This window comes from Trichosurus vulpecula, chromosome 7 (genome assembly GCF_011100635.1).
Source record: "Trichosurus vulpecula isolate mTriVul1 chromosome 7, mTriVul1.pri, whole genome shotgun sequence".
In the NCBI taxonomy this organism is placed as follows: domain Eukaryota; kingdom Metazoa; phylum Chordata; class Mammalia; order Diprotodontia; family Phalangeridae; genus Trichosurus; species Trichosurus vulpecula.
Genome location: NC_050579.1, coordinates 60108288 through 60129000, shown reverse-complemented (window position 1 = coordinate 60129000; position 20713 = coordinate 60108288). Strand labels below are relative to the sequence as shown.

The following is a 20713-nucleotide window of genomic DNA, read 5'->3' as shown; positions in this document are numbered from 1 at the left end:
AATTTTCCTAACATAGAGATCCAACCATGTCACACACACCCCACCCCTCTCCAGTCAACATGATCCAATGGCTCCCTTTGGGACCAAATATAAAGTTCTTCACAACCTGACTCCTTTCCATCTTTCTAATCTTCTTATACATTCTTCCCCTCCCCTCTATGGTCCATACTGGTCTCATTGCTACTGCACATGCATGATGCACCATTTCTTCTGCACTGGCTGTCCCCCAAGCCTGGAATGCTCTCTCCTCATCTCTACCCAGTTTCCTAAAAAGTCCAGCTCAAGCTCAAGCCTTTCTGGTACCCCCAACTACTAGGGGCTTCCCCTCTAAGGGTACCTTATATCTATTCAGTACGTATCTTGTAGACAAATACTTGTGTGCACGTGTCCTTTAGTAAAATAAAAGCTTGTTGGTGTCGCAGTTTCACTTTTATTTTTCCTTTTGGTATTCCCAATGCTTAAACATAGATAAGGCCTAGTAAATGCCTGTCAATTGTTCTGCTGTGTGACCTTGGCCAGGCGACTTTTTTTATTTCTCTGGTCCTCAGTTTCCTCAACTGTAAAATGGAGGTGTTCTGTTACCCATTCCAATCCTCTTGGCTTCCTCTCCACCTCACTTGGATGTAAAGGCATTAAAGGCTGGGAGTGGTTTGGTTTTGTACCCTTAGGATGTAGCAGAGTGTGTAGTAGCCTACAGCTGTTCAGTGTTCTTTGAGCTGATTTGAATTAGATGGGTCTGAGGATGGTCTTTGTTCCCTTGTAACAGGTAGAGTCAGACAAAACAAACCAACACGTGACATTGTCCCTGTCTGAAAGCCTCGGTCCCTTTCTGTATTTCTAATCCAAAATCGCTCTGCCAGGATGGGGGACAAAAGGGGATGCATCTTCTGAAGTTATGATCTCCGCGTCCTTTTTCTTTTTTTTTAAAATTTATTTATTTATTTATTTTTTGAAATTTTTTTTTTAATTTTTATTCATTTATTTTTAGTTTACCACACACGGTTCTACATAATTTTAAGTTCCAGATTTTCTCCCCTCCCTCCCCCCTCCCTTCCCAAGACGGCATGGAATCTCATATAACTACCAAGTATAACTTTGCATTGAATTAATTTATACACTAGTCAAGTTGTGGAGAAGAATTATGACCAATGGAATGAATCATGAGAAAGAAGAAACAGAACCAAAAAAAAAAAAACCCAAAAACAAAAACAAAAGAGAAGCAAAAAAGGCGAGCATGTAGTGCGCCTCAACCTGTATTCAAACTTCACAGTTCTTTCTCTGGACGGAGATAGCATTCTCCATCGTGCGTCTCCTGGAGTCGTCCTTGCACGTTTGGTTGCTGAGAGGAGTGAAGTGTGTCAGGTTTGGTCCTCACGGAATCCATATATCTGTGGCTGTGCACAACGTTCTCCTGACTCTGCTCCGCCCACCCAGCATTATGTTGTGTAGGTTTTTCCAGGCTGTTACAAAATCTGCATCATCCCCGTTTCTTATGGCACAATAGTATTCCATCACCTTCATATACCACAGCTTGTTCAGCCATTCCCCAATTGATGGGCATCCCTTTGATTTCCAATTCTTGGCTACCACAAAAAGAGCTGCTATAAATATCCTTGTACATATGGGTCCTTTTCCCGCTTGTGCAATTTCTTTGGGATACAACCCTAGAAGTGGTATTGCTGGGTCAAAGGGTATGAACATATCTATAGCCCTTTGGACATAGTTCCAAACTGCTCTCCAAAATGGATTAATCAGCTCACAATTCCACCAGCAATGCAAAAATGTTCCAATTTCCCCACATCCTTTCCAGCATTTATCATTTTCCTGTTTTGTTATTTTAGCCAATCTGACAGGAGAGATGTGGTATCTAAGAGTTGTTTTGATTTGCATTTCTCTAATCAGTAGTCATCCAGAGCATTTTTTCATATGCCTATAGATATCTAATTTCTTCCTCTGAAAACTGCCTGTTCATATCCTTTGACCATTTCTCAATTGGGGAATGGCTTGTATTCCTATATATTTGACTCAGTTCCCTGTCCACGTCCTTTTTCTGACATACTGATGTCTATCCATTTCTTCTCCACCCTGTTTTTCACAGCTGTACTTAAAACAATGGAAATATGTTATATGTAAAATGTAATCTTTGTAGATTCATTTCTCCATTCCAGAGGCAACTAGGTGGTACACTGGATAGACTGCTGAGCCTGGAATCAGAAGGACCTGAACTCATACCCTGCCTCAGATACTTCCTAAAAGAATGAGCCTTGGCAAGTCACTTAACCTCTGTCTGCTTCGGTTTATTTTTGCTTCATCTGCAAAATGGGGGTTATAATTGCACCTGCCTGACAGGGTTATGGTGAGGATGAGCTGAGAAGATATTTGTAAAATGTTGTGGCGAACCTCAAAGTGCTAGCTGTTCTGGACTTCAGAGATCTTTTTACATCCTGTGGTTTATCAGTATGCTAGTGGACCGTAAATTTCATAGAGGTAGGGTCTATCTTATCTAAATGTTATATTTCTTCCTGGAACTATGTTTTGCATATAGTAGATAAGTAGGCCCCTAAAGTGTCTGCTGAACTGATTTAAATTGAATCAATATCTTCATCCAAGTCATTGATAAAATGGTGAACAAAATAGGGTCAAGGGCAGAGCCCTTCAACTTAATACATAAAATAACCCTCAAGATTGGTACCTGTTAAACAATACTTTGGATTCTTCTCTTGTTCAACATAGGAGCCCACCTAACTTTACTATCATCTGGCCCATAGCTCTAACTTGTCTGGGAGAATATTAGGTTTTTTTTTGTAATATCACAAGGCATTTTTGACTTGCTAAAATCCAGTAAATTTATTTAATTCAAGTCAACATACATTGATTCCATGTCCATTATGTGCAAGGTACTAGAGATACAAAGAGAAAACCAAAACAATTTCATTTTAAAAGAGCTTACTGGTTTATAACATCACGGTTTATTTTTCCTGGTTTATAGCATTACCTTGGTCCAGCTTGATAACTGCAGGGAAAAAAAGGAATTAGGTTAGTCTAGCATAATTTCTTAGTTTGTCTTATCCATTTATTCAACATGGTATGAAAAGCATTAGGAGAGGTCTGAAGATAATTCAGTCATGATCTCTCCCCTTAAAGAGCTCAGAACTTAGGAGGGGGATGGTACACATCTACAAATATGCAATAACTATTATGGGACCAAATGCAATAAATGATAGGAATATAATAAAAGCATAAGTACCAAGTGCTATCTGAGACCCAAGGAAGATTTAAGTTTTGACTGGTGAGATATTAACTGACATTTATAAATAACACTGTCAGGGCTTGTTTGGGTGAAATCCCAGAGTGGCAGACCTTAAGTCCTTACTACATGTATAATGCATTAAAGGTTTCAAAAATGCCTTTGATTTAAGCTTCCCAACAATCTTATGCACTGTAGTCACTCCCACTTAAGACTCAGAAGAAAAGTAATTTGTTTACCATCGCATGCCTGATCAGGGTTGGGAGATGGAATCTGACCCCAAAGCTTTCTCATTTGAAGCTTAGCAAACACATACTACCACCTGCTAAGATTGGGTTAGACATCACCAAGGAAGCAGCATTTGAACCTATGGGAAAGGCACCGTGGGCAAAGGGGACTTTGTGAACAAGGGCATGGAGACAGGAAAGCACTAGGTGTGTAGGAAGAATGGAGGTGAGTTGAAATCTGGCTTCAGGATAGCACAGAAGGAAGAACTTAGAAAGCTAGAAGGGTAAAGAGGTGCCATTTATAAGGTTTCAGTAGAGGAGTGACATGATCAGATTTGTGCACAAGGAAGGTTCAACTGGAAAAAAAGCTCTTCACCTCTAAAGGCAGGACTGATGAATTCTAAGTGTAGACTGAAGTGTATTTTTTTCACTTTTTTTTCTTGCAACTTGCCTAATGTGGAAATGTATTTTGCATGACTTGATATGTATAGTAGGTATTGCATTTGTTGCTTTCTCAATGGGTGAGGGAAGGCATGGAGGAAGGGGGAGAATTTGGAACTTAAGAGAAAAAATATATTTTATAAATATATATTTAGCATTTATATATTTTGTAAATATATTTGTTAATACAGTTTATAAATAGAATATATATTTTAAAATGTATATATTTATATTTCACAAATATAAATTTGTTACATATTTTGTAAATGCATATTTTAAAAGGCTCATCTGATAGCAATGGTTTGAAAGGGAGACTAGGAAGAGGACTTGAGACAGGAAACTAGCTAGCACTTCAGATGCATTGTACCCTGCTCTAAGGGTGAGGCAGTGGGAATATGAAGTAAGTGATGGACTAATAGGGTCACAGATTTACAACTGGAAGGGACCATGGAGATCATCTTGCTGAAAACATTTTACAGATGAGGAAACTGAGGTCTAGAAAAGTAACAATATAGTCATTCACTCAGGAATCCATGTTCAAAATCTGGGCACCACCTTTGACCTTTCCTTTTTCTTCATCCCACCACATCAGAGTTAGCAAGACTTGTCAGTTCAGCCTTTGAAGTCAACCTCTTGAATCCTCTCTGGGCCTCATTTTCCTCATCTGCGAGTTGCACTTGATGGCTTCCAAGGTCCTTCCAGTTCTATATCTACAACTTCATAATTCAAGAGATATGTTGGAGGTGGAACTGGCAGGTCTTGGACAATTCACAGAGGCAGCTGTATTGGTCCTGGAGTCAGGAAGACCTGGGTTCAAATCCAGCCTCAGACGTTTACTAGGTCTGTAACCCTGGGTAAATCCCATTACCTCTGTTCGCCTCAGTTTCTTCAACTTTAAAATGGGGACAATCTACTTCCCTAGGTTGTTATGGGGATCAACTGAGGTATTTGTAAAGTGCTTGGCACAGTGCCTGACACATAGTAGGTGCTACATACATGCTTGTTCCGGGATGTAGGCTGTTAAAGAAAAGGCAGGGAAAAATAAGAAAGATAGCGACAGTCAGATTTTGGGTAAGAGTTACTAAGTGTTGAATGAGGGTACCATTGACAGAAATGGACAAGCCTTTGCTATTTTTCTAAGATCTAACAAACTATTCAGGGGTCAATATCTGGTTGAAGGAACTAACCCCTTTTTTCCTCTTGTAAACTAATACTTTTACCCATCTTCAGTTTTTTTTTTGCAATGCTTCTGTTTTCGTTAAAGATTAAACTAAATTTAAAATGAAAGATTTTCATAAAAGATTCTCTAAATCATAAGAGCACTTCATTGATCAATTACGTTTTTGAGTGTTTCTGTAACTGACTTAAGGCATCATTCTTCAGGGCCACGAGTCTTGAAATCCTTTCCATTTCCTTCTTGACTCCCAACAGCCTGGGCCTGGCCAAACTGGCTTGCCTTTTCCACCCCTTCTCCCTCTCTACCCTGTAACTTCAGGACAAAAGCGTCCCTCTGTGACTTCTCTATTTTTGTGGAATCATTAGAATGTACTCATTTTGTTTTTGTATTTCTAACTCCAAGGGCTTAGCACACGGCTCAGCATAAATTAAGTGCTTAGTAAATGTCTTTTCACTTATTCATTCTCCTTGTTTTATCTTTTTTAGTCTATCCTTGCAGAGATGGAAAAAAATCTGGCAATTGAATAGTTTAATTTCTTTCTCTGCTCTATCAGCATTTTACCATCTATATGAGGTGTATGAGATACTCAAGTAGGACTAGCATCTCCAGGAGGAGGGCTTGCTGAGCCCCTTTTTGGGGCTGCTCGGGTGCTTTTGGTGTCTGACACTCAGCTCTCACCTGTGGCTCCAAGAAGTTATCACAGCGTGCACAGAGGCCACACCCTGGTAAACTGCCTGGGCAGACAAACTAATGCTGGGGGAGAGTAACCATCAGTGTGTTAGGGGGATGTCTACCCCAAGCACGTGAAGACTCCCCCCAGCAGAAATGGGGTTTTGAGAAGGATTTGTTCCAAAGGCCAGGAAGGCGGCTGAAGCAGGTGCCGTGGAGCGCCTAGAGCTTGGTCAGACACGGAAGATGCAAGGTTGTCCATGCATTCCGGGCCATCACCAGTCATTTTGTGTCCTGCCCCTGGACTTTGATGACTCTGCGCTCTCCCGCCTCACTTAAATCCAGTTCACACACGCGTCAAGACATCGCCCTGCGATGCCATTGGCCCTCTTTGAAAGGAAGGAATACCCACCATGGCTATTGAGTAAGCCTCTCTCCTTGCACTGTCTACTATTTAAAATGCTTTTACCAAGCACTTGGCATTTCCATTTCAGGATGTTGTGTAAACCTAGCCTTGGAGGGGAAGCTCGTTGGTGCGGGGGAGGGAGTGGGCTTGGGGTCGGTGAATCCTGAGTTCAAATCCTGTCTCGTGACCCTGCCCTCTCTCGGTCCGTTTCTTCTTGTGTAAACAACAGCCTCTACCTCCCAGGATGCTTGCGGGGCTCCAATAAGAGGCCCCGTCGGTGATCTGCAAAGACCAATTTAAATGCCATCTAAATGGAGACAATCAATAGCGGATTCCAAATTAGCACCCCTGTGTCCGGTCTTGTGATAGGTTACTTAATAGTTTATAACCAGGTTACTTAAATGTTAACCCATCTAACGATCGGGGTCACGCGGGGTAGATGCAAGCTTGTCCGAGGATCGTCTGAGTGCGGGGCATCCTTAGGAGGCCTCCGGCTCCACAGCGGCCGGTCGGCATTCACGTGTCTATACGGACTAAACAACTTTGCCAACTCAAAGCCGCACTTCTGTATCCTCACCACCTTTAATACTGCAACAGCTAAAAATAAACCGCGTACCCCCAGGCGCTCGGTCCGCACCTCCTCCTAGACCCCCCGGGGGCGTCAAACCCCGCCCTCTGGAAGGAGCCGCTCCATCTGTCCGGCTCGGCCCCGAAATCCGGACAGCCCGCTGGGACCCCGCCCTCCCCCTCCCTTGGGCCGGCCGCCGGAAGGTCCCGGGGTCCCTTGGCCCAAGGGCTTCGGCGGACCAGAGCCGGCCCCGGGTCACGTCCGTAGCGCATGTGACTGGGGTGCTGTGCTCTTAAACGTAGTTTTCGCTTTCCAAGGTCACGAGTGTTTCCCCCCCGTTCCTCGCGGAACAAAACATTTTATTTAAACCCGCAAAAGTCCTTCGGAACGCGTCTGACGCCGCCCGACCCAAAAGCCTCAGTTAGCCGCGCCCGGCGCCGTCCACATTGCGTCATCCTCGGGTTTTACGCTTTCGCATCCCAGAGTCCATCTCGGGTACCGTCCGTGGGGCTTATTCGAACCCGGGTCCCGCATCCTGGCAAGCAACACCCCCTCCCCCCAGAGGGCGGGGCCAGGTTCATCTCGGGGGGGCCCCCCCAGCGTGGTACACAGCGGGTGCCTGATGGGGGCTGGACTTGGAGAGCCTGCCAAAAACTCTGACGCTGATTAGCTTCGTCAGCCCTTTGCCACAATTTCCTTCTCTGTAAAATAGGAAAATCAGCTCAAGCACCTCCCCCCCACGTGGTTGTTATGAGGCTCAAACGAGATGAAAATGTGTAAAACTATAAATACCAGCTATTATTACTAATGGTACAAATCTTAATATGATTGTGGGTGACTGCCCTTTCAACCCTCTGTGCCTTATTACTAGCTATGGACCGGCATACAGTCGGCGCTCAATTAGTGCTTGATTGGGGTCAGGCATTCCCGCAGGGGAAAGGGCTGGGTGTGGGGACAAACTCCCGGGCTCTGACTAGCCTCCCCGAACGCAGGGTGGACCGCACCCCGGGCCCTGCGGAGTCTGACGTGGGCATCGGGCTTGAGCCAGCTAGTTTCCGTTGGGGTTGCGGGGTTCAGGAAGCGACGTAAGGCGACCCTTCCCGGGGGGAGGGGGTGAAGAGGCGCAGCTGGAACCCGCGCCGCAGACAAATAGAGAGGCCCCGAACACCCCTTCGCGCAGACGGCGCGGCGGGGGCGGGGCCGGGGCGCTCAAAGCACCGGCGCTTGTAACGTCACCACGCAAACACGCGCTCCAGTCTTCACCTTCAGTCGCCTTTTTCGGTCGCTGGGACTAGCCCTTTAAGGGGAAGAGAAGTTGAAGGCTTAAGAACTTGATTGACATGCGTTTAAGCCTATCAGACTCTTTGCAAGCACCCAACCAGATTTAAATTCTCTATTCAGACACTGGACGAAATTAAGGAAGAGTGAAGGGGGCGGAGGGAGGGGAATAGTTTCTCGCGAGATGTTCGCCTAACCCTAGCCTCTGAAAAAGTGCCCGAACTGATGGTCCCGCTTTCCAATTAGAAGCCAAGGGGAGGAGTTACAGACCAATGAGAAGGATGAAGAGGCTCGCTATTCTCTCCGCGCGAGATGAACCGTTACAGGACGTGCCTATTAGCCAATCAACCTCGCTAGGATTAGGGTCAGGTGATTCGACGCTGCGGCAGGGGCGGAACTACCGACTGGCGCGAGGAACCGTTAATACAGACAACGGCAACAACCAATGGGATCCTCTCGCTAGGACTCCAAGACTCCAATAAGAGAGGTCGGGCGGGATCCTTCACTTCGCGCTGGGAGCTGGGGAGACGGACACAGGGAGCCCCCAATGACTTTGAGGAAGAGAGGCGTTCACTGACCAATGAGGGCGGTGGGGCGGGGTCCATTGCCGCGGCGGTGTCCAAGATGGCGGCGTGGGATTCCGCTGTGTGAAACCAGCGCGGGCAGGCGAGCTACCCAGTTCCCAGGCGGCCCCGCACAGTCCTCCGCGATGAAGGGAAAAGAGCGCTCTCCCGCGAAGGCCAAGCGCTCCCGCGGCGGCGGGGAGGAGTCGAGCACCCGCGGGGAGCGGAGCAAGAAGCTCGGCGGCTCCGGCGGCAGCAACGGCAGCAGTAGCGGTAAGGTGGAGAGCGGCGGCACCCGCCGGAGCCTGCACCTGGACAAGGGTAGCAGCCGGGGCGGCAGTCGCGAGTACGACACGCCAGGCGGCGGCTCCAGCAGCCGCCTGCACAGCTACAGCTCCCCGAGCACCAAGAACTCCTCGGGCGGGGGCGAGTCGCGCAGCAGCTCCCGCGGGGGCGGGGAGGCCCGCTCTGCCGCGTCCGCCCCCAGCTCCACGGGCGGTGACGGCGGCGGGGGCGGCGGCGAGTACAAGACACTCAAGATTAGTGAGCTGGGCTCCCAGCTGAGCGACGAGGCGGTGGAGGACGGGCTGTTTCATGAGTTCAAGCGCTTCGGCGACGTGAGCGTCAAGATCAGCCGCCTGCCGGGGGGCTCGGGCGACGAGCGCGTGGCCTTCGTGAACTTCCGCCGGCCTGAGGACGCCCGGGCTGCCAAGCACGCCCGGGGTCGCCTGGTGCTGTATGACCGGCCGCTCAAGATCGAGGCCGTGTACGTGAACCGGCGCCGCAGCCGCTCCCCGCTGGACAAAGATGCCTACGCGCCCGCGGCCGTGGTGGGTGCTGCCGTGGGCGGGCACCGGCACCCCCCGGGCGGTGGGCAGCGGGCACTGTCCCCGGGGGGTGCGGCGCTGGGCTACCGAGACTACCGCCTGCAGCAGCTGGCCCTGGGCCGCCTACCCCCGCCACCTCCACCGCCGCTGCCCCGGGAATTGGAGCGTGAGCGGGACTACCCCTTCTACGAGCGTGTGCGGCCGGCCTATAGCCTGGAGCCCCGCGTGGGTGCCGGCGCCGCCCCCTTCCGCGAAGTGGATGAGCTGTCCCCCGAGGATGGCCAGCGTGCCAATCGCACGCTCTTCCTGGGCAACCTAGACATCACAGTGACCGAGAGCGACCTGCGCAGGGCCTTCGACCGCTTCGGGGTCATCACCGAGGTGGACATCAAGCGGCCTACGCGGGGCCAGTCGAGCACCTACGGCTTCCTCAAGTTCGAGAACCTGGACATGTCCCACCGGGCTAAGCTGGCCATGTCTGGGAAAGTCATCATCCGCAACCCCATCAAGATAGGTTACGGCAAAGCCACGCCCACCACACGCCTCTGGGTGGGTGGCCTGGGCCCCTGGGTGCCGCTGGCCGCCCTGGCACGCGAGTTCGACCGCTTCGGCACCATCCGCACCATCGACTACCGCAAGGGCGACAGCTGGGCCTACATTCAGTATGAGAGCCTGGATGCGTCCCACGCTGCCTGGACCCACATGCGAGGCTTCCCCCTCGGGGGGCCAGACCGCAGGCTGCGGGTGGACTTTGCGGACACGGAGCACCGCTACCAGCAGCAGTACCTGCAGCCACTGCCGCTCACCCACTACGAGCTGGTGGCAGATGCCTTTGGGCACCGAGCCCCCGACCCCCTGCGGGGGGCCCGTGACCGCACACCGCCACTGCTGTATCGGGACAGGGACAGGGACCTCTACCAAGACACGGACTGGGTGCCGCCTCCCCCTCCGGTCCGGGAGCGCAGCACCAGGGCCGCTGCGGCGGCCGTGCCAGCCTACGAGCCCCTCGACAGCCTGGAGCGCCGGCGGGATGGCTGGTCCTTGGAGAGGGACCGTGGGGAGAGAGACATGCCCAGCAGCCGCGACCCACCCCGCAAGAGGAGGCTGCCTGAGGACAGCGGGGGCCGGCATGTGGACAGATCCCCGGAGAGCGAGCGCTCCCGGAAGAGACACTGCCCGCCCACGCCGGACCGCAGCCCGGACCTGGGCAGCAGCAGAGACCGCTACAACAGTGACCCCGACCGCTCCTCCCGCCTACTACTGCTCGAACGACCCTCCCCTGTGCGGGCAGACCGGAGAGGCAGCTTGGAGAGGGGTCAGGGCGACAAGAGAGACCGCAAAAACTCCGTGTCGGTGGAGCGGGAAAGGAAGCACCGCGCCCCCGCGCCCTCGGAGGGCAAGAGCCCCCTGAAGAAGGAGGAGCGAGCAGAGGCCTCGGCGCCGAGCACCAGTAGCGGGTCCAAGCTGAAATCTCCACCGCAGAAGCCCGAGGCTGCTGCGGCCTCCACCCCGGCGGCTGCCCCCAAGCTGTCCCTTGCTTGGCAGGGCATGCTTCTGCTCAAAAACAGCAACTTCCCCTCCAACATGCATCTGCTGCAGGGCGATCTCCACGTGGCCAGCAGCCTCCTGGTGGAAGGCTCCACCGGGGGCAAGGTGGCCCAGCTCAAGATCACCCAGCGCTTGCGTCTGGACCAGCCCAAACTGGACGAAGTGACCCGGCGCATCAAGGTGGCCGGGCCCAACGGCTATGCCATTCTGCTTGCCGTGCCTGGCACCTCCGACAGCCGCTCCTCAGCTGTGTCTGAGGCCACAACCTCGACTCAGAGGCCACTTAGGAACCTGGTGTCCTACCTTAAGCAAAAGCAGGCGGCTGGAGTCATCAGCCTCCCTGTGGGGGGCAACAAAGACAAGGAGAACACCGGGGTCCTCCATGCCTTCCCACCCTGTGAGTTCTCCCAGCAGTTTCTGGATTCTCCTGCCAAGGCACTGGCCAAATCTGAAGAAGATTACCTGGTCATGGTCATTGTCCGTGGTGCGTCCTAAAAGTCCATGTGTAGCTTGCATTTCCTACTTGACATGGTTCCTATGTGTGATGTGTTATGGGATACAGCATCAGACACACAACTTTATTATTTTTTTAATTAGATGTTTATTTGTAGCTATTTCCTCCCTACATTTCTATAAACCACTTTAAAGTAGAAGTCAGGAAAGTTTAGCTGTTGGCATACATTAAGTGAAGGGGATCACTCTGAAAGCAGCAGGCACGTAAAACCTGCTTTAACTGAAACTTCCCATCCTTTTATTTGTAACTTCTGTCCTTTATGCTCATTTTTGTAAACTTTAGTTTAAAAAAATACTCTAAGTTACATACCCATACATTTGAAAAGTCAGAATTGGGAAAACAAGTAAAAAACCCCAAGACTGGCGGAAGAAACCATATACACCTGAGAATGACTTGGCCTCTGTTGTACTTACTTATTAATCTGATTAAAAGTCTAATTGTTAGGTTTTGGTGTATATGTAAATAATTCTTATGTCAGAATTATTTTGCTTTATTTTGACTAAAATTTGATCAGGGAGTGCAAATGTCAGGTGGTACACTGTACAGCAGTTTAATTCTTTTAATCAGGTGTTTGAGTATTTCACTTAATATACAAAATTAATTCCCAGAAAGTATGCTTTAACACGTGCATTCTAGCATCTATTCATGAGTTCTACTGTATCCCATATATGCACTTTTGGTTTGTAGCTGTGACTGTTCAGTAAATATTGAGGACTATGTTACAAACCATATATGTCTTGTGCTTACTCTAGTATGCAAGGAACAAGTAGGTGCTTTAAGAAGAAAAAAATCTAGTCAGTATAGATGTTCGTTTTTACTGACTTTTCAAAGAAGTGTAAGAGGTACAATTCATACTTAGTAGTGCATACTCCAAAATTAAATGTTTATCATCAAAGGTGGGTTTTAAGTTTTGTGATCATTTAAGGTTCTGGCTTCAGTAATAGAAAGAAACAGTTGTCTACAGGCTTTTGAGGTGTATCTTAGGTCATTGGGTATCAATCAGCCATATCTGAGTTGCAGAATTCTTAGTTGGTGATCTTAAAAAATGCCTTAGAAAGGACCCTTTGTGGGTTTTTTTTGGGGGGGGGGCAGTCCTCAAATGATAGTAAGGGGCCTATTATATCATTGCAAATGTTAAGTGTTGGTGGTATTCATGTACAGCGGGCTTACCTGGTATCTGACAAAGTTTAAAAAATTGAATAGATTCCAGGGCTAGGCCCCATTTTTGTTTTTTCCCCCAAACAGCTTATTGTATTTAGCTGGTCACTAAATGTAAATTTAACATGGCTCTTAAAAAAATTTGCTCAATTGGATTTTGAATTTTCTCTCCCAGTCCACTCTTGTGAGTTCTTTTAACTGAACATTATTTTTATTTCTGTTTTGTAAGCAGGCATTTTGCTGCTTGGGTATCTAGCAACTCATCAGTGTATTTATTTATTTTTGATATGTCACTTTATCCTTGACTGTATTTTGCATTTTTCCCCCTGATTGATAATGGTGATGACCTCCACTAATGCCTGTAGTACATGTTAAGTTATGAAAAGAACCCTATTAAGATCTGGATTATGGTTACTATTATCTGTAAAAGTATTTTACTTATTCAAAGCCTAGTAGAACTTGGCTGTTCTTTCTATTATCAGTGAGGATGCTGATGCTTTGAAATAGCACCAATAATAACCCAAGGGAAACTTCGTATGTTAAATTCATCATTATTTACTTTTTAAAAGATTGTATTCATTGTTTTCCATTATGGCAGGTGTCTAATGCATGTCAGCATGACCCTCATCACTGCTGTGGTATATCATCCTTTTGATTTTCTTTATACATTTGTAAGGTTTGTTTTGTTTTTGAAACTGTGGAAAAATCTTGACGCTTGTGATGACTATTGTGGAGAGAAAGTAAGTGCTGGACTTTGAATTTGAGGTCCTTGGTACACCTTTGGGGAGAAAAATTGTATCATCATTAAGCCTTTTGTGTTTAATGCCTTTGGAAAGCAGTGATTGGGACTCAAATATGCAATAGACATCTGTTTTAAAAACTGATGCATGTATGGGGTCAAAGTACAGTTTGTGCCTAGAAACACTTTAGCAATTAGAAATTATCTCATCAATTTTTGAAGCCCCTTTTGATGAAATGAACTGGGAAAGCAGATTTTGCTCTTTTGAAGAGTAAGCTTGTGGCATCTAGTTCTCACTATGATCCAAGGTGTTTTTCAATCAGGTCTATTTGAAAGGTAACAGGGATAGGCTGCACTGTGCTTTTACTTCCTGTTTCAGTGTTTATTGAAGTGATGGTTTTTGTTAGATCTGGTAATTTGTGCTTCCTGCACTATTTGTGAAATAGGTTTAATATCATTCTTGAGTGTGTAAGGTAAAGTAATTGATGTTTAGTTACGGCAGTTATATGAGTGCCATCGATTTACAATGCTGCCGTCTTATGTGTTGTCTATCCTGTTGTACAGGTGTGTAACATCAGTAACTGTTCACTTCATAAAGAAATGGGAAATTCTGAAAGTCTAGAACCATCTCTGTGGTGCTAAACACCTTTAGCCAGAATTTTATAATCCCATCATTGGATTTTCTATAACCAAATTTTCTTGATGCTGGCTGTGTGCATGCAGTTGATGTTTCTAGAATTTATTAGTTCAAGTGAATTGAAAGAACATTATTTCTATAAAACATTAAATGGTTTGGTACATAAGAAAAGGAGAACATCTAGATGATTAAGCCTTTTGTATCAAAATTCTAAATTTTTAAAGGTATAATTGGTTCCCTAATTGTCTCAGCTGCTGGTCAATAACTTTACCTGATCTCTCTTGTTGACTGAAACTGGAAGTTCCTCCCAGGGTTACTACAAAAAATCAGTTCCTCTTTTAAGTTAATTTACTTTGAAGCCTTTTGTTTCCTACCTGGTATAGCTGAAAGAACTACCTTTGCTTTCTAAGTATAAGAACCATTCATCAGAAACTTGCAGCAGTAACAGAATGAGGAGACCACCTTAGGAGAGGGTCTACATGACCCTTTGTGGAAAGGACATTTTTGGTGTATGTAATGAGCAAATCTTCTGGGTCTATTCTTTCTCATTTCCATGACTGGGTTTAGAGATAATATTTACAAAGGAGTCCACTGTGAAAATGAGAAGCAGCTGTTAGATTTATAGACTTGACTCCTAGCCTCTTGATTATAGTGACATCCTTAAAAGGAATATTATCACAGGTAACTGTAGTGAACTGTTAAGCTTGATGGAGTTTGTATATAAGATTTGAATAGGGTTGAAACCAAGGATCTTAAAGGGTTTGCTGGTTATTTAGCAATTCTTTACATGGGAACGGTTCATCTTGTTGTCCTTTAAGTGGTAACATAGCCTATTAGATTTTAAATGGCTGTGTACATTGACTACCCTTTTTTTTTAAATTATATTGGAGTGACCTGTTGCTGGAAAGATTATTATAAACAAAAACACCACAGAGGTGAAAGTTTGACTGCAATTCATGTTTTCATTTTTTTCACTTTTAAGTTGCCTTCAGGAAGAATCCCATTTTAAAAAAAAACAAAACAAATAATTACAAGCTTTCACTAGATTTTCCTCTGGAAATTTTTTATATTTCTCCCTTTCCCTCATACACTCAATTGAGTGTAAAGGATATTTTCAGTTCTATAACCCTAAGCTTAGCTTATAAAAAACAAAAACCCAACCTGTTCTACTTGTTATGTGTCTTCATGGAATGAATTCATTTCAAGGTTTGTGCCAGTGGGTATTATTGGTGCTTTTTGAAATCAAAGTGGACTATCCAGAAAGGCCTTGTAGCTTATGTTCATCCATGTATTGTAGGGAAAAAAATATGTTGTAAACATTTGTACTTAATAACCTTTTTTTCCCCCCTCTGCAAGCAAAGCTGGTGGACAGCGGATGAAGATTTGGAATTCTAAGCTCTAATGGACCTTTTTGAAGAGAAGTTGTGGCTTATGTGGAATTTACATGGGCCTCTTGATTGGAAGAAAGCTTATCTGTTTAGTATTTGTGCATTTTACTAAAATGGCAGCTTAAAAAGTTGTGTATCTGCTATTGTGATGCCAATGCCCGTGTTTTAAGTGGAAAAAATGACCTCTTTGCTTTGTGCTGTGTACACAAGATTTCTGGAAAAGTAAAGGAAAACCCTTTTTATGGCTCACACAGCTTAAAAGTAGCTGTCACTCAAACATGCGCTCACAGTTGAGCTGATTTTGTTTCATTCTAAATAAATTGTTTCTTTTGAGGAAAATGTTTTTCTGCTTGGAAGTGAATTGACGACAAACCTTTGACCCCTTTGTTTGCAGCGGAGGGGGTACTTGCTGCTGCTCAGATCTTGTATGTCCTGAGCAAGAAGCAGTTAAACCATCATTTCATGTTGACAAGCCCGGTGTGTCAAATCTGAAGGATCTCTAGTGAATGTGTTACTGGGGGTCATTTGCTGCTCAATCCTCATCCTTTGGAGGGAATGGTGCTGTTTGCTGGGATGCAAGAAGCGGGGAGAGCACCTTAAGCCTCAGAACATTGCAGAAGTCTGGGGCTTTGCTGGTTGGAAGAGCTGGAGTTGCTGAATTTTAAGTTTTGATTTATTTTGTTCACCCAACACGTTTGGCCTTAGTTTCATTTTTAATTTGAAGAAAAAGTTTGAAATTGCTTTGTCTTGCACTTAAAACGCTCGCACCAAATTGCCAAAAGAAAGAGAAATGCTCCGTTTGCTTTTAAATGTTAATGATGTTAATAAAGCCTTTGCTGACACATTTGAGGAGCTCCTCGGTCTCCAGGGGCTTCTCACCAGTTATGCAGTCATGGGTTTAGTTCTGAATGGATGAAGAGTTCCTGAGAGCTAGCGTTTGTAATTAAAACCATTCCTTGGTCTCAGTGCCTTATTTGACCTCTGGTTCCACAAGCCTTGGATGTGCATGCATCGTGATGGTTTCATAGGTACGAACGCACACTCAGTCCCTGTCACTCCGGTTTGTAGTACAGATTGTGAGGAAAAAAAAAAGGCATTCCTAAGGAAAGAAAGGGTTTGCCTTAGTTCCTGCGTTGTCCTGTATGGGGGCTCCTGAGCTTTGGAAGGCTGCTCCCACTATAGGAGCACAACTCCCATGTTTGCCGCAGGAGACATCATGGCACGGGGACGACGCCAGAGCCCAAGAGGAAGCTAACCTTGCCGCACCATTCTGGCTTCAGACACCTTTTGTTGTGGTTTGCCAATTTTAAAGTTAACTAGTTGCAGACGAAGACAACCTTGAAATGCAGGCTTATGTGGCTTGTGTTGAATTTTAAACCTCGGATGGAAGAGCCCTAGTGCTGTCCGTCTCCATGCAGGATGTTGATTGCTAGGCAACAGGTGATTATCAACAAAGGATGCCATGATGGTATTCTGCACAAGGTGGTGTTCCCGTGGCAAACAGCTGTGTAAACTTGTAAACAGGTAAGGGGGGGTTTTCAGAAGTCAAAATGCATTGTAATATATAGGGTGAGGGTTTTTGCTTGTATTCCCTGCTGGATTTCTGCAGCTGGAAGTTCTCAGGTGCTTGTAATGCTCTGTCACTAACACCTTCCTCCTTCACTAAAGTACCATACTACCAATTTCCATATGGGAGGTAGAATGAGAACTTCAGTACTAATGCTTCTTTAGAGGAGCTTCTTTAAAAATGTTTCCTTACAAGACATTGGCATCTTAGATATCCAACCTGGACTTCTGCATTAAAAATGCTCTGATTTGTCCTCTCTACATTTTAAATATTACCTGAGCCCTAGTTTCCCCCCAGGTCTGTGATACATTGACCATTAAGTACCTGTCCCTTGGTCTTGGGAGCAGAGTATTTGGGGGACAGGTGAGGAGCTTGATTTTGGGATGAACTGCTTACTATTAGCAGAGAGTAGGATTTCTTTTTTTGTAGAGAAAGTTACTGTCCATTGAACTCAGGTAGGAAATAGGAACATTGTTCACTTGTCTGTTCTGGCAAGAGACACCTACTACTACAAAAAAAGTTGTGCTCATCCGTAAGCACTGAATCTTAAATGTAGATATTGATGGTATCACCATCTTTCTCATATACAACAATAATAGACTTTAGGACCCTGGCATGAAAGGGATGAGATTATAAGCAAAATTCATGGACTAGATTAAACAGGTTTGCCTTCTCACCCCAAAAGAGAGATAAGTTAATTATAAAGTTTAGTTAAATCTACAACTTTTTGCTTGGGGAGAAGAATACTTGGGGAACTTACGACTAGTTACTCTCAATTTTTATTTTTTTTCCCCCAGACCCAAGTAGGAGGCTTCTATCACCTGTCCACAAACTATTATGTGGCGTTCATTGCTCAAATCCTAATACTTCTTTCTGTTTAACTGAAGATGAGATTATTCTGGAGTTTTCCCTCCCCCCAACCCCTCCACACCTCCTAGAACTTGGTGTAGGGTGCTGGGCAGTTTCATTGGAGCTTACCTATTTTATTTCTTCATAGGATTTGGGTATCCTAATAATATATAACTAACCATTACATAACACTATGTGCCAGGCACTTTACAATTACAATCTCATTTGATCCTGGCAGTGACCCAGGGAGGTAGGTGCTATTATTATCCCCATTTCACAGACAAAGTAATGGAGGTAAGCAGAGGTTATGTGATTTGTCCACAGTCACAGCTAGTAAGTGGCTAAGGCCAGACTTGAACTCTGGTCTTTCCTGATCCCAGGCCCAGTGCTCTTATCTTCTGTGCCACCTAGGAATTTGGTTTGGATTTCGGGGTATTCAGAGTCTTAATTTTTGAACAGGAATACTTAAATACACACAAAACAAATTCTGCACAAAAGATTATTTGAAGGGTTTGCAAAGTGATTTCTCATCCCAGTTTAAAAAACATTTTTATTTGCCACTTTGCTATTTAGTAATAGCAAATTAAAGCACGGGTATCTCGTGTATTCAAATCTGTAAATAAACACATTACTCTTGGGGAAATTCATGCTTTAGACTTTCATAAATTTTAAATGCATTTCCAAGGTGTGTCTTACAAAGGGCAAAAGGAAAAAAATTACACATATGAGGGGGTTCATATATTTTACCTAGATAGGGGCAATCAGATTGGCCTTACCTTGAAGACTTAAGTTATGGAGGAGTTTTGATCTGGATTAGTAAAGGGAGAAATCCTACACCAGTGAAATCATAGGTTATTGGAAATACGAAGAACTGTTATGGGAAGAATACAGAAGATAAATTTTTTAAAAATGGTAATAGTGAAGCTCTTCTCCCCCAGCTGTTTTTTGGAGAGAGATTTGACATTAACTGATTTAAGGGATGTAGTATGAACCAGACCTCTGATTATAAAATGAAGACTCTTCGTTTGAAGTAAATAGCCAGCTTTCTAGATAATGATCTTTGTTATGGTTTAGGTTTAAGTGCCACTGTATATAAAGAGCACTTCTAAGAACTTACACCTTAAGTACACCTCTGAACTGAACTAGGCTGTTTAAAAAAACACAAGAGGAGCTACTCAGTGAAACATCTAAACTTTCTTTCCCTTGCTTAGTGGTAGGTCACAAGTTTGTTTGACATCCGTGTAGTAAAATGACATCCTTGACAGAGACAGTTTATTTAAGGTCCATAGCTTAAAATGGCACAGACTCTTCCTGGAGAGTAAGAGAAAGACAACCAGTATCATCAGTCTGCCTAGAGGAATATTCCCTGATTCATCCCTACCTCAACTTCTTTATGGGTGTTCAGGCTGAAGTCTTTGATTTCACCCATGATGTTCACCTCTTGGCTCATAATTATATTGGTCTAATAACCATTTTAGTCCTAAATTATTGGTAGTTTCTCCTTGAAATAATGCATTATTCTTTTGAATATGTGAATAGATTTAATGGGGCCTAGCTCCCGATAACCAAGGTGCGAATAATCTGACCTTGAGATAAAACAATGTCCTAGGTGATACAACTCAAGTGACCATATTTTTTTCCTTAGGTGTCAAGAGTTTCAAAACCAACTCAAATAGTTACTGAAAATCAGTTTTGTGTAAGGTCCTGTGTTTGGTGCTGTAGGAGATAAGTACTTTACCCTCAAGAAGCTTACAGAGGAGTTGGGGAGGTAGATGACACATTAAATGAGAAAAGCTGACAATGATAAAAGAAATAATACTACAAGCAAATGATAGAGCTATCACGGGGAAGTATATGATTATTATATGGACACACAGAAAATTAGGAGAGAGGGGTCATTTCTGACTGGGGAGATCAGGGAGGACTATAGACATGAGGGAGAGGGAGTCAAGATTGGGAGACGGGGGCTGCTAGGTGGCGCAGTGAGTACAGCACCGGCCCTGGAGTCAGGAGGACATGAGTTCAAATGTGATCTCAGACACTTGACACACTAGCTGTGTGACCTTGGGCAAATCACTTAACCCCAATTGCCCTGCCTTCCCCACTCCAAAAAAAATATAAAGATTGGGAGACAGGCGGTCAGTTGTCTTCAACAGAAAAATAAAAGATGGGGATGGGAGAGAGGTAGTTTTGAGAAGGAAGGTATTTTAAAATTGAAGACTTGCTCAGTTTGAGGTGGAAGTCCAATTGGGAAAGGTGGGATTAGGGGCTCCAGAGAGGAGGCGTCCGGACGGATGGTGGCACCATGGAGGTGATTGTCAGAGCTCTGAGTGTAGGGGAGAGAGTAAAGCCGGGAGCCTAGCATTATACCTTGGGGAGCCTTCTCCATTTGAGGGGCTGGCAGAAGAGAGAGAAGGAACGCAGTCTACCAGGAGGACTGGGAAATACCACTGAGGGAAAGGGGTAGTCTTCAGGTTTTAATGTTGGAGAAAGTTAGCAAGAATGAAGGCAAAGGAAAGACTAGTAGATTTGGGGATTGAGAAAGTTACTGTTAAATAGGGCAGGGACAGGGACTGGAGCAAATAGTTGCTGGCTTAGAAAATTCTTACCCACACTGGGACAGTAGCTTCTCTGCAACTTAGAGAGTTGCCTAGAACTCTGAGGCTGAATGACTTGTGCAGCGTCACATAACTAGTGTGCATCAGGTGGGATTGGAACTCAGGTCTTGCAGGCTGAGGCCAACTTTCTCTCTGCTCTACCGTGCTGTCTCTCTTACTATTGGACAGGTTATGTTTATGTAGCACTTTTCTCCTGGAACTCAGTTTATCTCAGTCGTCTATTTTAGCCTTGATGAAGAAGTACTCTTATTTTAGAGAGAGGTGAACTGATCTCTGAAGAAGTTAAATGAGT

The 20713-nt window shown here is 45.3% G+C and overlaps 1 protein-coding gene across 1 annotated transcript; it reads left to right on the top strand.

Annotated features, from left to right (window-relative positions):
• Positions 1–8593: 8593 nt before the first annotated feature.
• Positions 8594–15726, top strand: RBM15 (RNA binding motif protein 15). The gene has a single exon (XM_036768281.1). The coding sequence runs from the start codon at positions 8594–8596 to the stop codon at positions 11444–11446; it is 2853 nt and encodes a 950-aa protein (XP_036624176.1). The 3' UTR covers positions 11447–15726.
• The last annotated feature ends 4987 nt before the right edge of the window (positions 15727–20713 follow it).